Source organism: Brachyistius frenatus, unplaced genomic scaffold (genome assembly GCF_029030835.1).
Source record: "Brachyistius frenatus isolate BFR_SWC_R1_liver_20210118 unplaced genomic scaffold, ASM2903083v1 Contig_3, whole genome shotgun sequence".
NCBI lineage: Eukaryota > Metazoa > Chordata > Actinopteri > Embiotocidae > Brachyistius > Brachyistius frenatus.
In genome coordinates, this window is record NW_027210602.1 from 3,203,958 (window position 1) to 3,221,545 (window position 17,588).

The 17,588-nt window shown below is 39.3% G+C and overlaps 1 protein-coding gene across 2 annotated transcripts in view; it reads left to right on the forward strand.

The window, feature by feature from the left end:
• Nucleotides 1-17,588, forward strand: part of sardh (sarcosine dehydrogenase) — a 46,603-nt gene that overhangs the window by 6,193 nt on the left and 22,822 nt on the right. For both annotated transcript variants that reach the window (XM_069703390.1, XM_069703400.1), the window contains exons 5-10: nt 468-647; nt 1,989-2,112; nt 2,333-2,433; nt 4,523-4,627; nt 9,202-9,331; nt 12,412-12,498. In XM_069703390.1, the coding sequence (XP_069559491.1) occupies nt 468-647; nt 1,989-2,112; nt 2,333-2,433; nt 4,523-4,627; nt 9,202-9,331; nt 12,412-12,498 (727 nt within the window). The remainder of the gene's footprint in view (nt 1-467; nt 648-1,988; nt 2,113-2,332; nt 2,434-4,522; nt 4,628-9,201; nt 9,332-12,411; nt 12,499-17,588) is intronic.

The window sequence follows — 17,588 nt, forward strand, 5'->3', positions numbered from 1 at the left end:
TCACCTCACTGTTGCACTTTGTAAAACTGATCCAGCCACAAAAAAGCAGCAGATTATTTTCAGACTAGAAAAACTTAATTCAAACCTGACTAATAATTGATCTGATAAAATGTATGGCTCAGCATCTCCTGCAACAGATTCACAGAAAGAAAGATCATCAATTCTGTTTGTTTCTAAGGTTTTCCTATCAAGGTTTTACTTACATCTTGTTCAATATCGTTGCACCTGAATTATGCAGAAATGTAAGCACCATGTTGTTATTTGTTTTACTACGTTATTTGTTTTCTTTGCCTGGAGAGAATATGCAGCATTGATCCTTTAATAACTTTGAGTATGAAAATACATAAATTCTAATATGATTTCAGACTTTTACAGAAGATTTTCAATATGGAACAAAGATAATACTTATTATTTTGGAATAATAAATTTGAACCACTAAAACAAGACATCTCCCCTTTTTTTTCTAGCTGGGTAAAGTTTATGGCATCGAATCCCATGTCCTGTCACCTGCGGAGACCAAGGACCTGTATCCTCTGATGAACGTTGATGATCTTTATGGAACGCTGTATGTTCCAAAAGATGGCACCATGGATCCCGCAGGCACCTGCACCACCTTGACCAGAGCGGCCTCCGCCAGGGGAGCCATGGTAATATACACTGATCTGCAGATATACAGATGTATATGGGTATACATTATATACAAATTCAATGAATGTATACATTATTAATTGCAGTCAAGTGAACCAAATAAAGATTGGTCCTTTGGAACTTATAGCATATCTTACTGTATTACTTTTAGAGCAACAGGGTTTACACATTTTAAAGTTGTGACGCAGCACTGTAATTCAATATTACATTAATTGCCTTTGGTTCAAAATACATTCTTTTGCCTTTAGCTTGTAGTTTGTGCAAATTTGCACAATGATCTGCTCTTCTGAGGAGCTGTCTCAGTAGTAGCCTGACATTACTACAGTGTAAAAATAGCACCCTTATCTGGTGCTAGAAAATCCAGTGTACACTAGATAGCCGCACCATAACTCTGTGAAAAGCTAAACATTAATTGCTGTGTTAAAGAGTCACAAGGGCTTGGATGGCAAATAGTAAATGCAACATATAATACCATACCTCCTCTGTAACTGATGTATTTGTTGATATATGCCATGTATGCTTAAGATGCCTTTGGACTACTGCCTTTGTGTTGCTCTAATGGTAGCTACTTTTTGGGTCGATCACCATAGTAACTGACACAGCACAGTTGTTGGGGAGCAAGCTGTGTGATCCAAAAATACAGTCCTAAAAATAGAAACAAAGGAAAGCAAGGCACCAATTATGTTTCTTTTATAATTGAATTACAACTCTCAGATGATAACTGGAGAAATCAGCGGACATCCTTAATAATCACTTTGGCATTGCAATGCTTTAGCAATCGATTAAGTTGAAATCATGTGATAATTGAATGGCAGACTGTATTTACTGTGCTGTTTTGATCATATATCAGTGTTCTGTAAAGTAATCCACGGAGGAAACAAAGGAATTCTGAAAATATAAATAAGAATAAGACCTAGTCAGATGAACGAGGAATATCCTTCCAGAAAACAGGGAGGTTTTTGTGAGCTCAGAGAAATAGGTTTGATGTCGCCTGATGTCGTGTGTAGTGAAAGGACGAAATGTACTTAATCCGTAAATAAAGTGAAACAGCCAGAATTGGTTAGCCTAGCTCACATCGTTTGCTGGCTGTGTTTAATGTTTAAAACGGCAGTGCATTAAAATGTGTAGAAATGTAGTGTTCAAGTAATATTGACCACCTGACCTCCATTTCATATCTGTCTTAGTTTATATGGATGATGACGACGTTGTTTGTCACTTTTTTGTATTTTGGTATTCTGACAATTATTCAACATGCAGGGACTGCAGCAAGGATGGAGCAGAGCATGGAGAGTGTCTCAGTCTTGTATGTAAATGATTACACACGTCCCTCTTTGAATCAGGTGATCGAGAACTGCCCTGTGACCGGCATTCAAGTGCGAGCTGATGACCTCGGGGTGAAGAAGGTGAAGGCAGTGGAGACCCCCCACGGGACCATTGAGACACCTTGTGTGGTCAACTGTGCAGGTGAGATCAAAGACGGCAAAAGCACAGGTGTAACACAGAGTAACGCATTCCTGATGTGACTAGGGAGACATTAGAAGCGTCTATCTGCTGATGCAAATATGTCATGTAAAAAGTGAGATTGTAAAGAGGGTTGATATTCACAGCAAAAGAAGACAAATGTCTTTGTTTTATCACGAATTTAAGGTTTTATTACATTTTTGTCTGTCTGTGTTTCCTGCAGGTGTCTGGGCCACCAAACTGGGCGAAATGGCCGGGGTCAAGGTTCCTCTCATCGCAATGCATCACGCCTATGTGGTGACAGAGAGAATTGAAGGCATACAGGTAGGACCGCCTCCTTTGAGTGGAATTTTCCTGAGGGCTTTACAGTCTGAAAATAATAGAAGAATCCTCAGGAGGAGCAACTGAGTTAACATTTTCTCTTCCAAGATTTATGGATAATCAATATGACAAAATGATACATTGATCCAAGATGACATCATGCAACTTCACGGGGTTGCTACACAGTGAGAACCTGAGCCGCATGATCTCCTCACCATCATCGGCATACCTTTCTCTTGAACTTTATAGTATGGTGGCTAGAAACATTTAATGTTTATATTTTATTCTTTTGCTTGTTTTGTCACTTTTGGGCCATTGTAACCTGAAAGAAAAGGCTTACCTGTGCAGCAGAGTTGTATCTGAAAATTCTTATATTATTGTCAATAAAAGACAACAGAAGAAGGAAAATGCTGTTCATTATAATAGAAATATTTCAGTTTTGTTGTTGTTTGATTCTGTGGCTCACCTGTATTAAGCTTGTATGGCCAACAGGGGGCACTGTGACCAAACAGATTCCAGCCTGTAAAGGTCTAGTGTTAGAATGAATCCTGTATGCTTGTTCTGTAAGAGAAAAAGGGACATGAATTAGTTTGTGTTAATTTTGCTGATACATGGGAGCACTAGTGAGGCCTCTGTTTGCATATGCTCTATAACACATGTCTGACATGTGCATGTGTTCACTGTAAGTCTGATTGTGAGTCTTGTGCATGTTAGATTTAGTGTACACATGCATGACTGTGCTCATCCTCTTGAGGCTGGTGGTTTTAGGCAGGCTGTCAGAGCTGCCCTGTGTTATGTAGTTTAAGAGGAGCTTAACCAGCATTACTGCTACATCATGCACACAGACATCAGCCCACACACAAAATGACACACTGGCACGCTTGGATGTCATCAGGAAATCTGTTCCCACCAGAGTGTGCAACTTGTCAGGTCAAACATTTCACGCTGAATGTGTGTCTGTGTGTGTGACAAGTTGTGTCTTTATCCCAGGAGGCTGAGGTGGCTTTAAATTTATAATAATACCAGTTGTGCTGTTAGTAAATGTGTGGTTTTATCTGTGTGAGTGCATGAAGGACAGGAAGGAGTGTAGTGCGGTGTTCAGTATTGATCACATGGCGTGAGCTGCCAAACTGTGCTCAGTGCAGAAGAGAGAAGAAAGGAGCAGTTTGGCTTTTGTTATTCGTAGTGTGCCGTTTTTAAAATGTCAGCTTGTTCACTGGTATTTTGGTTTTGTACCCGGAAAACCAATTGACTTCGGAAAGAAAAAGCCCTCATGACAGTCTGAATACAGATGAGACAACATATTCAAAGTGTAACTATTCATTAAACACTCCTGCAAGAATATTTATTGGCACACAAGTGGATGAATGCATCTCGCAGTTTTTTGAAACAAAATTTCATGGCATGTCAGTAGCTGCGATGTGACACATAAAGAAATGCTATGGTTAGTTAAGGTACGTCATGGTATGTGCAACTGGTGCTGTTAAGATTTGGATGGTTGCTATGTCTCATACTTGTGGTCCCTGTTCTTATGTAAAGTACCAAAAGCACTGAATATATACAAATATGTATAGAGGAGAGGAAAAACTTCCCTTTTTAAACATAGGCTATACAGCATTGTGATTTCCTTTTTGTTTCAGCTAATTTGCCCCATCTTTATAATGGGATTAGTTTTAGTTCCTCGCTTTAAAACAGTTTATGCTGAAATCAAATGTTGTTAAATTAACATAAAAAAGAGGAGGCTTTTTTTTTTTTTAAATAATTTTGAAACCATTTTAGTCTCCTATCAGGTAAAACTACCAATGATTTGTTGGTACAGCTTCAATTATAATATGCAAATACACATTTTCATTGTGAGGGAATATTTCTCTTAGCTGCCAGAGTCATTAACTTTTTAGATACAAATTGAGACTCCAGCAACTTGCATTGCGCAACTGGTCAATTTAAAGGTCAAACAATTAATTGGTAGATGACAAAAATAACAATTAAAACACTTTACATGAAATTTCCTTATCTGGTTGTCTGCCGCAGTGTCATGTGTGCTGACTAATTCACACTTTGATTGCTGAATCTTCCACTTTAATCTTTGCAGAACATGCCAAATGTCAGGGACCATGATGCATCAGTGTACCTGCGCCTCCAAGGTGATGCCCTTTCTGTGGGTGGCTATGAACAAAACCCCATCTTCTGGGATGAGGTAAACTCCAATCTTATTTAATGATTAACCATCTCACTCTCTGTCTGTATCTCTGACACTGAAACCTTGCATGTTGACTGTCTGTGTTCCTGAGTGAGTGCCATGACGTAACGTCTTTCTTCTTTGACAAAACAAAATCAAAAGCATCAGTTAGGAAGCTAAATACAGTTTCATCCTGTTTATACACTTCTCATTCTCCGTGTCATTTTGACCTCCTCTTTTATTTAATCTCTTTTTCTTTCCGTCGTCTTCATTACATGCTGCTGTATTGGCTTCGAGGTCAAACTGTATTCATAACAGCGCTCCTAAAACTCTGTGGGCTCACTAAATTCTTCCACAGTGGTGAAAGGAAGTGAGCAGATCTTTTATTGAAGTAAAAATACCAATATCAAGATTTAAAATCGTTATAGTTAAGCCTTTCGTAAGTATATGTGCACAAGTATTATCAGCAAAATGTAAGAAAAACTTTGACATTTAGGGAAAAATACTTATTTGCTTTCTTGCCAAGAACTACAACATGTCTGTAACCAAGAGACAGCTGCCTATTGGTATATGTCGACTGGACAGAGGAGGAAATGAATGCCGAAATACATCGACCAGCACTTCAAAAACTCACTGAGCAGCTCGCTCACTTTATAACATTACTGTATATCTTTTTTGTTTAGCTGACACAATAACTGAAGAGTAAAAAGCCAAGGTTTCTTGTTGCCCCTCTGTTTTTGCACTGAGCTTACTGATTCTAGCTTTGTATTAGAATTCAAACATGAGAGTGATATCAACTATCTACTCTAACTCTCTGCAAGGAAGCGATGAAGCGTTGAACAGTTTCTATAAAGAATGAAGGAGACTCAGGATGTGTTTGTGTAATCTTAGTTTGAAGACTGGAAGGAGAGGGAAACAGCCAACCTAGCTCTGTCCAAAGGTAAAATAAAAATACCATATACCTCCCATAAAGCTGACTTATTTACCCAATGGATCTTGTTTGTGTTCCACATTAAGAGAAATTAAAACATTCCATTTTGTGGTTTTAGGTGGAGACTTTGGACGTGTAGACACAAGAGATAATGAAAGCCAATGAGCTTATTTCTAAAAATTTCAGACTTTTCTTAAAGTATCAAAAGTAATATTAGTCATTATAAAGAAAAAGTATCAAACTGTTTACTCGACATACTGCATCTTAGGTTGCATTAAAGCAAGGCAGTTAAACTGAATAGAAAGAAAACACATGACTGACAGGATCCAATGGATTCAGTGTCAATTTGTGTGAACGTACACTAAACTAACATTTATTCGTGTGGAAAACTACTATTCAGCTCCAACACTGAAACTTCCACATCAGCTTGTGAAAAAATGATCTTAAACACTAGTACGTCTGAAAGGTTTGTTTCTTCAGTCAATAGTTATAAAACGCAGGGAAGTTATCAAACTTTGTTGTCATCCATCATGCGTCTCTTCCACGTGTTACTGGCACACTAGATATTTCATTTCCAATAGGCAGGTTGATGAGCATAACGAGGGTACCCTGCTCCAACGGGGATACATTCATTTGATTTTAATGACCCAGTACTTCCAGCACCACCCACTACAAAACTTGTTTGTTTTTTTAAGCTTCGCTAGTGGGTAGATCTCTTTTGCTGGAACATAAAGTATTTCTGTAAAAGAATGAAATTGCAAGAGGCTGTAAAGACCAATTATTTAATACTATAAAAACACTATAAAAAGTAATCAAACAGGCGGTCGTTCCATGCAGACACAGAGTCTTTAAAGGTGGGGTGAATTTGGACATTGATCTTTTTTGAAAGCTTTTGAACTGACAGGTGGTCTTTGTCTTAATGGACACGTACCTCTCTCAAGGACATGTGTCATAGCAGTTTGTTAAAGAGACTGTCAGGTTTGGTGGCATGACCCTACTTACAAGATTTCACTCCTTTTACCTGTTTAATGTATTCATTTATTCCTTTAAGTCTCTGGTCTTACAAAGCAATTTAAACCTAGTCCAATACTATTCACAAGTAAATGAAAGGCATTAACATTCTTTTTGCAGGATATTGACTATATCTTCTTGCCTGTCAGTCTGACTTTCTGTCCTTCTGTCTGGCTGCCTGGCTGTCTACAGACTCCTCAGTGGTTTTACATTTTAGAGCCTGTCTTTGTTCAGAAACAGCTTCTTTTGTTCTCGCTCTGCAGCCGAGCGTTGCTTTGATGTCTTGAGGCGGATGGAGGAAGAAAGAGGAGATACAGAAAGGAGAATTAGTAGGGAGATGGAGAGAATAGAAGATGCCTAGTGAGTGAAGATGAGCGGGATTGATGGCTTGGGAGGGATTGGGAAAAGTGTGGTGTCAAGGACAAAGAGCGCTGCTCCTCAGATACTCTAGTTGAGTGTCAGTATCCGGTAATAACGCTGAAGTCTTTCTTCACATGAAAGTGACTATCAACAGCTCGCACATCCTTGTGACATTCAAGTCTTAATCAAAGCCGAAAGTGTCGCAACTGAAGCTAATTGTAAAGCTACAGGAACTCCTTCCACTTTGCCCCTCAGCACTTCTGTCAAACTGTAGACCTCTAACTGAAATAATCACTTGCTCTCAACAAAAATATAAGCACTTTTGTTTTCTCTCTCATTTTTTACGAGTTGGAGTAAAAGATCTAAGACTGTCCAGTGTGGCACATCATGATGCTGATTAAACAGCATGATTATTGCGTAGGTTTGCATTGGACTGGTCACAGTAAAAGGCCACTCTAAAATGTGCAGTTTTTAACAGTATTAGGCACAATTTCACATATGACTTCAGAATGATCTCAGAAAACCAGTCAGTATCTGATGTGATCACCATTCGCCTCATGCAGTGCGACACATCTGCTTCACATAGAGTTGATCTGGTTGTTAATTGTGGCCTGTACAATGCTGGTCCACCCCTCTTCAGTGACTGAGCGACGTTGCTGGATATTTCATGGAACTGGAACGTGCTTTCGTACATACACCGATCCAGAGCATCCCAAACATGCTCAATGGGTGACAATGACAACAATGACTAGGGAATATGCAGGCCATGCAAGAAATTAAACGTTTTCAGCCTCCAGGAGTTCTGCGCAGATCCTTGCAACATGGGGCAGTGCATGATCATGCAGCAACTTGAGGTGATGACGACAGATGAATGTCATGACAATAAGCCTCACTGAACCATATGTGAAACTGTGTCTGATATTGTAAAAAACAACACAAAATCAAGATTTAACTATACATTTTAGATAGGCCTTTTATTGTGACCAGTCCAAGGCACACATTTGCAATAATCATGCTGTTTAATCAGCATCTATATGTGCCACAACTGTCCGGTGGATGGATTATCTTGGCAAAGATGAAGTGCTTGCTAACATGGATTTGAACAAATTTGGAAATCAAATTTTTGAGAAATAAATGATAATAAATAAAGAATGTCTTCGATGTTTTGCATCTAAAATGAGAGTAAAAACAAAAGAGTATTGTTTAGATTTTTGTTCAGTGTCTATTTCACATTCCAGTTTGATTTGTTAAGTAGGTCTGCTGTGAATCAAACACAGCCAGCTGCTGACAGATAGAGTAATGTTTTTTTTTTTTTTAAAGGAATTATTAATTTTATTACATTATTAGGGAGCAAAGATGGAGAAGAGTCAGGTTTGAGTGCAGGAGTGATCGGATGGCTGCCAGAATATAGAGAGAAATACGTGACTGGTAAAACTGCTGCACAGAGCACAAGCTGGTGTGCTGTACTTTTCAATTTTGAGTGCCCTGAGTCAGCCAGATTAGTGTAGGAGGGGAGAATTTTAAGGCAAGGCGGTCTTTGCTGCTGGGCATGAGTTGTAGGAGCTAAGGGTTGACTTTTGGTTCAGCTGACAAGGAGGGAGTTGCAGAAGTCCAGATGGGAGCAAATTACAGCTTGGACAAAGAACTGAGAGGGAATTGCTTGATTTAACATGTGTTTCCGTAGTGAGAGTCAATTCAACAAATGCTACAGGATGTGTTGTGGCTACAGTGAACTGTTGGCTGTCTGTAGTCAGATTGACTGAAATCACAGTATTCTTGTCACCAGTAATGATGAAGAAAAAGGAAAAAGAGCACATCGATCTTATTGACATTGGCTTTGAGGTGGTGCACCAATATCAAATAGCCAACAGTCCACTAAAGTGGTGCAGTATAATAATGTGGAAAATTACTACTGTAGAAGTTGGATTAGAGACAAGAGCAATAAGTTAGTGAGTTAGAAACAGGAAACTGGTGCAGTCTGAGAAAGAAATACAATAATAAAAACACAACATTGTTGAAACAAGCACAAATTTCCCCCTCAGTTTTTGTCATTGCATGTGCTCCTTGTTTATGATGAAGATCAGTATGTTCCTCAAACCGAATACAGAATTTATGAAGGAACTTAAAATCACTGAAAATTACTTTGAAAGTATCTGTTTGATCGAATGTGTAAAAACAGAGGGGGGAAAAAAAAAAAAAAAATCCCAATATGTATCTGTTTTTAAGAATTACACTAATTACATTAAGTAAGTGAGTCATGTATTCCTACTGTTTGTGTTTTCTTTCCCAGGTGTCTGATAAGTTTGCCTTCAGCCTGTTTGACCTGGACTGGGATGTATTCATGCAACATATTGAGGGTGCTATCAACAGAGTTCCTGTTCTGGAGCAGATTGGCATCAAGTCCACTGTCTGTGGACCAGGTATACAAACACACAGACACACACACAAATGTGAGCGTGAATGGTTGTCTATCCTTATGTGTGGCCCTGTGATGGACTGGTGACCTGTCCAGGGTGAACCCCTCCTTTGCCCGAAGTCAGCTAGGACAGGCTCCGCCCCTCTGAAACCCTGTTTAGGATAAAGCAGATATAAATAATGGATGAATTTCCTTAACCATAACCATTACTTAATCCTAACCGTTACCTGAACCTTAAACCAAGTCCACAGACTACAAATATATTATTTACAATATAGAGACTGGAATTTTGAAGCAGGTCCCCATAATGTGATATATATATATACAACACACACACACACACACACACACACACACACACACACACACACACACACACACACACACACACACACACACACACACACACACACACACACACACACACACATTATCTCCATTGGGGGGGTTTCATTGATGTAATGCATATCCTAGCCCTTTACCCTAACCTTAACCATCACAACGAAGTGCCTAACTGTAATCCTGACCCTCATCCTAACATTAACCTAATTCTAACCTTAATTCTAAAACCAAGTTTTAATCTTCAAAAAGCAAGCGCTTCCCTCTGGGGACCTCACTTTTTGTCCCCACTGTAACACATGTCCCCATGGGTTGGTGTGCATTCAGGTTTAAGTCTACACCGGGAAACAAGAATGTGCAGCAAACATACGTACATGTGCACGCATGCACGCATGCACGCACGCACACACCCCAGTTCCACAGCTGACCCGGGACAGCAAACCTGACGAGCGGGACTGGGATATCTGATACGCGGGAATGACCCAGAGGCAGGACAATGTCGAGTCGTGATTTTACAGATGCAAACCTTTAGTAAATCAGGCCCTATGTTTCATGTTTGTATAGGAGATGGTTTGATTAGCTCAAGCCTGACTTCCAGTGCAGGCAATATCATGTTGCTAAGCTGGGTGAGTGAGCAGGTCTGTAGCTGTGCTGCCGTATGGTTTCAGTGTCGAATTGGATTTTTCATCATCATGGTGTGATGCATCTGTTTGGAGAGGCTGGATGATTTTGTGAGGTGAGACAAATGGTACCTGAAACATGGTTTTATACAACAATGCACACATGCATGAACAGGTGACTTGAGAAAGACAGAAAACAGAGAAATAGAAATAAAACGGAAAGAAACAGCAAAGTATTAACAAATAAATTATATATTATAGACATTAATAGTGGTATAAAGAGAAAAAGAAAAATAGATGACATAATTAAAGGAGGAGATGTGAAATGAAGAAATTGTCAAAAGTTAATATGGACATTGCAGACTAAAGTTGAAGGTTCACTGTGTTTTCTTTTGGCATATTTAGCAGGGGTTGTTGCTAATCAATGCATTCACATGTGTAACAAACCCGTGTGTCTGTGTGCTTGTGGGATAATGTGTGTATTGCAGCCCGAGTGAGAGACCTCAGAGCTTCATATCATTCTGTTAAGGTCATTGGGATAATTATAGTATTTGTATATTTATGAACCTGCTGGACTTCCTCTCTGTTACATGGGGCTTCAGTTGTGTTACAGGCGGTGCAAACTGGATTATTTTTAAACTCTTGTGGAACAAAAAACCTGCTAACATTACTCCCAAAGGATAGAACATCACAGTAGAACTTGGTTTTGACAGTCTGACCCTGGAGGATAAATTCACAGCGCACAACCCCGTGAAGAAAGAAAACCTAGCTGATATGATGCATCGTCTTGAGTCTTGAACAGTGACATTCTGCTCCTTTTGAAACGTGAATGCCACTCAAAACACCTCGCCTGGCTCAGTGCTTCAGTGCAGTAGGCTTTCTGAGGCATTTCAAGCATTTCCGTTGATGATGTCCCAACTTTGACACAAATTTTGACACGTGCTCTCTGCTTTAGTTTCAGGTCTGTAAAGAAATTGTACCACTGCTCACAAACACATGTAAAACAGGTGCTGATAATATGTACTATCCCACAAAATGTAATGTTAAGTCCATTATTCAGTATAAAAACCATAGACTGTATATAAAAGTGGACGCAGCTTCTGAGTTGGAAAAATGAGGCCAATGCATAAGTCAACACATTTTTTTCCACAGGTTCTTATAGTGTCATTTTCTAAAGTCACTTCTTATTTTCAGTTTTCTAGTGGTCCATCTGAAACTAAACCCATCATTCATTAGATATTAGGCTTCAAATAGCGGCATGTTTGGGAGTGTGTCTGATTGACAGGCCTGTGGTGCCTTCTATGTTCTTCTCTTTAATTAATTTAATTACATTTTTTTTTAATTCATCACACCTTTTTCAAAGCTGCCTTTAAACAACTTAAAAGTCTCCAAAACCACACATCATTTCTTCGTTGATTTTTTTAACACCTTGAAACAGAAAAGGAGACATTGTTTTAAAAAACAGCCAACCTAACTTTACAGTTAAGCACTATTTACTGACCACAAACATGAGCTTGGCTTCAGTGCTGGACACAGCTCTTCAGAGGCCTCGAACTCAGAGCGGGACTCCTCCAACAAACCTTGATGACAGTAGACTTACCATTTTTCTCATGACAGCAGGCCAGCATAAAACACACATAATATAAATCAGACATATTTTAAATTCAAACTAGTCTTTTGGTTGACGCTAATTGCCTCCCCGCACAGCCATAACTTATGCCAAACTAACACATCCTGTTTTCATCAATATGGGGCAAATTGTGTATCATAAGATGCTTAGATAGTAAATATTTCAGCCCTCAGACTGTTGATGCTATGGAGCTTTAGTAATTGAAGTGTAATTAAAAAATTTCACATTGCTATACCCATTATTTGTTATTGACCAAAAAAAAGATAGATATGTTATATATGATGTGATATATATGATATATATAATAGCTATCAACAAATGGCTACCAATCACTTATACCACAGTAAAGTAAGAAAGAAAAGACATGAACAAAATATTATGAATGTTGTTGGATCTGTTCCACAAAATAAAGTATAATATAAAACCTCGTTGGTGGGTTACATTGCATTTGTTGCCACTTTTATCTCCAAAGTCGCTCTCTGTTTGTGTTTTCAGAGTCCTTCACAGCAGACCATAAACCGCTGATGGGAGAAGCCCCAGAGGTCAGAGGTTTCTTCCTCGGCTGCGGCTTCAACAGCGCTGGTATGTTCTGTGTTAATGGAAAGATGGTGGAAAAAACAGAGACAGAGATCTAAAGATTAACCTGAAAGAGAGGGATATAAAGAGGAGTGCATGAGAAGGACAGAGCTTCATAAACTTTAGCTAAAGCAAATGATGCACATCACTGAGCATTGTATATGTTCAAGTACATTGTAGTGTAGAGCTTTTCCTTGAGGACTTTGTGAAATGAATGAGGTAGAAAGGTCAAAGATATATTCTTAGGAAGTAAATGGCATAATAAACAGGAGGAAGAGGAGCGAGGCGAAATGGCCGAAGAATGTTTTTCCTAGTCTTTGACCCAGCCTTCACCAATCTCTGTGGATGCTCTCAAGGCACAAATGAATAATGGAGTGGTTTTCATTTTTAAGAGTCCATAGAGAACACAAATACATGCACAAACAACCCGAGTCACTCCATTACTTCACTCAAAGATGAGCTTACCTCTGACATTAGAGAGAGGGGACTCTGAGCATCTCAGCCGACTGAAAAACAGAGACACAGTGGGGGTGTAAAGGGTAAAGTAATCACCACAAGCTTTAATAGACAGTTAGAGAAAAGCTTATATTTCCTGCATAAGAGCAGAAGATGACAGAGTTCAGCGCTGGAGTTGTTCTGGCAAAAGCTCGGGAAGTGCAGCGAGGTGGAGTCCTGACGAGTGGGCATGTAGTGCTCTCAACACGCATAACATACAGAGCTTCCATCTGTCTTTTTAACCTCAGAAGTGTGGTTGGATTCTTGCAAATTGATGACTGGTCCTTGCTGTTCATGAGCACCTCCTCCCTTGCACTCTTCTTTTCCAACCACTTGTCCATGAAACTGCTCTGTTCATCAGTCTGATTGTTGTATCCTGTGAGCCATCGTCAGGTTAATGCTCCTGTCCCTGATCCGCACAGTTCTTGTATAAATTTATACAGCTATTATTTCATAATAAAATTAACAGAAAAACAATTGCCAATAAGTTATATAATTTAGTTAAAGTTTATGTAATTTATCAGGCAAAAAAGCCAACTATTCACTGGCTCCAGCCTTTCTCTGTTATGTAATCACTGTAAATTGAATATCTTTGAGTTTGGGGTTATTGGTCAGACAAAACAAGCAATTGAAGGCATCACTCTGGACTTTTGGAAATTGCAATGGGATCATTTTTACAATTTTCTTTCAGTTATTGACAAAAAAAATAAAAATCTAAGAAGTGGATAAACATAAAAAAAAAAAATAGCAGAGGTTGACAGTGATGCACAGCCCTTTTTCAACTCAAATTTGTATTTTTTTTTTTCACATGTCAAGCAAATATAAACAGAACATTCCTATCTGAATGGAGGTGGATAAAATGTTCATGTCTGTATTTTAAATTGTCATGCTGCGACCAAGCTAATTGGAATCGGTCCAGCATATCTGATTTCACACCTGGTAAATGGTGACTGATAATGAATGTTTTTCCACTGGCCGTGCATGGCAAGGATGGTCTGCATCCACTTGCCCGACACACACGAAGTAAACACTGGTTGGTCATGTCCACTTTTCCCCATGTTGTCCTTTACCCAGTCACTCTGCATCTGTCACTCTTTCTTCCTCTGTCTCGGTGTCCCTCTGGTAAGGAAACAGCCTTCTGTCAATTTCACATTTTCACTCACACAGCTCGGGTTCAGAGCAGAACAAAAGAGGGGGGATAATTCAAAAACCACAGGGTCAAAGTCAATTCACAATAAAAAAAAAAAAAAAAAAAAAAAACCCACAAACTATCAGTGAATGCTCAAAACTTTTTCAGCCTCCGTATTTGCTGGATCTAATTTTGGTTTTCAAGTAATCACTGAGTCTGTTGACAGGTAGAAGTTGCATTTGTTGCCTGGCAACCTTAGCTTACTTAGTCCTGTGTCAAAACCTTCATGCAGAATACTTAACTTCAGTGCACTTATTTATTGTGTTGGCTATTATGGTTCTTTAATTGCTTTTAACTACAGCACCTCTTACAAAGCTGGATTACCATCTTTCTCATAATGACAATAATAAGAACCTTATTATGTAATATTATATGTTATGGCTAAGGCTTTTTTCACATTATAGGGCACATATAGTTGTCTGTATTTAAGTAAATACAAAATAGTTGGATAGTGTTAGTGATACAAACAGCAGCAACACCTCATCCCCTCTTCTAGTTATACGTTATAGTTTTACTTTGATGGAAGGGTTAAAGGTGACAGCCTGAAGAGGAGCTGGGTTGGGGGAAAGGGGCTAAAACACACCCACTGAGCTCTCACTCAGCACAGTATTGTTAAATTGAAGGTGAATAAATGTTGAAACCTCAAAGCTGCTGGATTTCAGTGACTATTGCACCAAGTCAGGATTTTCTTTAAATTTAAATCCAAAAAACATTTTAAAAGAATAGTTTTGGGGGAAAATATGGTTCTTTCTCTTGTTAAATGAGGAAATTAATACCACCAATGTTTGTACAGTAAATATGAAGGTACAACTAGCCACCAGTTAGCTTAGCTTAGCATAAAGAGTGGAAACAGATATAACAAGCTGGTGCCAATGAATGAGCTTTGGAGGTTTTGGCTGGTGGATTTCCATCCTCTGCATCTGGCTTCATATTCCCTCATAGACATGCGAGTGGTATCAATCTAAGTCTTGGCAAGAGAGGCAAGAAGCGTGTGTTTCTCAAAATGTCATTCCTTTAAAGTGTAGAGCTGGACATGTTTTGCCCAGCTGAAGACAAAAGACTGGAGGCAGGCGGCTCTGCTCAGAGTTAAAAAAAAAAGAAAAAAGAAGCCTGCTGTGGCCTGAAGCAGATTTATTTACATAAGGTATCTTGTTTGTCTCCTGCATGACATAATAATAGCTTGGGATGCTGCACATGAGTGCAAAGCAAACAGATTAACTGTTGTAGGAACAACTGGCTTAAACAAATGAGACACAATGTTTTAAAGCAAGTCATCTTTGTAAATGCTGATAGTTACATGTTTAAACTTTTTTTCGTATTTATTTATTCAACAACAACAGTATGCATTAATTAACACTGCTGTAAATAGCTAGAGTTAACTAGGGGGAAAAAAAAGCTAATTTTCATCTGTAGTCCCTGGCCAAATGGTACAATAGGCTTCCTAAATTTAAAAGCAAAAAAACAGACCAACCAACAAACAAACAACAACAAAAAAGACTATAAATAAAATCAGTTATTAAAGATACGTAGGTGTGAAGATTGGTTGCACTAATCTTAACAAATCCAGACTCTAGCTCCACCCTTAACATACAGACATTGTTTTCCGAAGTGGTCAGTTTTTAACCAAATTAACTGCTTTTACTGGATGTCGATACTAAATATTTTTTACCTACAAATAATGCTTACTCCTCTACTTCAGTAGAGAAGGATAAATACAGTTGTGTATGCTCTCTCCATGTTTAAAATCCTCTTTTCCTAGCAGCATCACTGTAAATGTCAGAAGAGAGGAAGAATCTGAGAGCGATGCAGCAGAGAGGGGAGGGGATGATAAATATTGACATTGTAAATATTTGCAAAGTGTAAATGAACAGCAATAGAGAAAGACACATGTCGTGAGGAAGGAAAAAGTGCAGTTAGCTGGGGTGGCATTTATCAGTACCACCTCGCCTTGTTGGTTGTCTACACATTGTCCTGAGAGAACTTCATCATACTCCTGCTCTTACGCTCCTCCCTTTTATCTGGCTGTCCATCCGTCCATCCATCCATCCATCCATCCGTCCGTCCATCCGTCCAGCCATCCATCCATCCATCCATCCATCCATCCATCCATCCATCCATCCATCCGTCCATCCATCCGTCCATCCATCCATCCATCCGTCCGTCCAGCCATCCATCCATCCATCCATCCGTCCAGCCATTCAAATGTCCACCCAGGCTCGGAGTGACAGTGCCTGCAGATGAGGGAAGTGCTGAGAGATGCAAGGGAGAGGGAACGCTCAGAGAAATAGGGATGTAAGGACACACTGGTTGTGCTGCAGCATATCGATGTTGTGCATCTCATGCAAGAGAAGCAAATTACCAGCAACTCAACACGAGCAGGGGGTTGCTGAAAGGGCTCAGCTCATTAACCCTGCAGTTTTGGGACTAGCTGGATAAAACATTATATTGCCAGTGTTTGTTTGTTGGTTGGCTGCAGATGATGAGGTCACAATGCTCTGGGGCTCCTGTGAGCAAGGGTCAAATGATGGAACAAAGGTCAAAACAGTCCTTTGCAGTTCGTATGATATATAGAGGACAAAAACTGCTCTGTTGTATTCTTTCTCTTCTCTTTCTTTCTCTTCAAATTCATGAAACTTTCTTCACACAGGTAATAGGCAGGTGAAAGCAGAAGAGAGCTCCTGTTTCTTGTTAACATTCTCCACTTTTATTTCCCCATCTGGGTCCTCGTTTATCACCGTTGCTTACGCACAAAACAGGGCCTGAAAAAGGCGTAGCCACTCCCCACGCAAAAGTCGAGATTTATAAAAACAAATTTGACGGTAAATAGTGTGCGCCTGTAAGCAAACTCTGACACATCCTTACGCATGTTCTGGAGACGGGAAAATTGGCGACACAGACGGTGAGGTGGTGAATTGAAGCCAGATTGTAGAAATTAAATGTGACAGACAACTTGATACGTATAATGAAGCCTCTCACACATTTAATTTCCCTTCATATCAGATCTTATTTGGACATGGGTCCACTTTATCATTAACATTCTAACCAGCAGGGTGATTTTTGCCCGTGACCTATTATTATTCCATAAGCAACTTTGAACTGTAGCTGATTGAAGCAAATCTATATCTCACATTTAATTCCGCTCATTATATCTTACGCACCGTCACTCAAACGCGTTCCTTTTCACAGCATTTACATTGCAAACTAATCATCTTCCTTTGTGAAAATCCAAGATAACATCAAACAGCATTAGATTGAAGAACTGCAGAACAGAGCGTCTGTTTAAAAAAGAAAAAAGGTCTTGTTGTGCACATATAGTTTAATGCAGTTGTGTGCAGAGTGCAGCGTAATGGAGACATCGCGGTGGAAGTTCTATCACTGCAGCAGCAACACGTTACCACTCGCTGCATTTTCT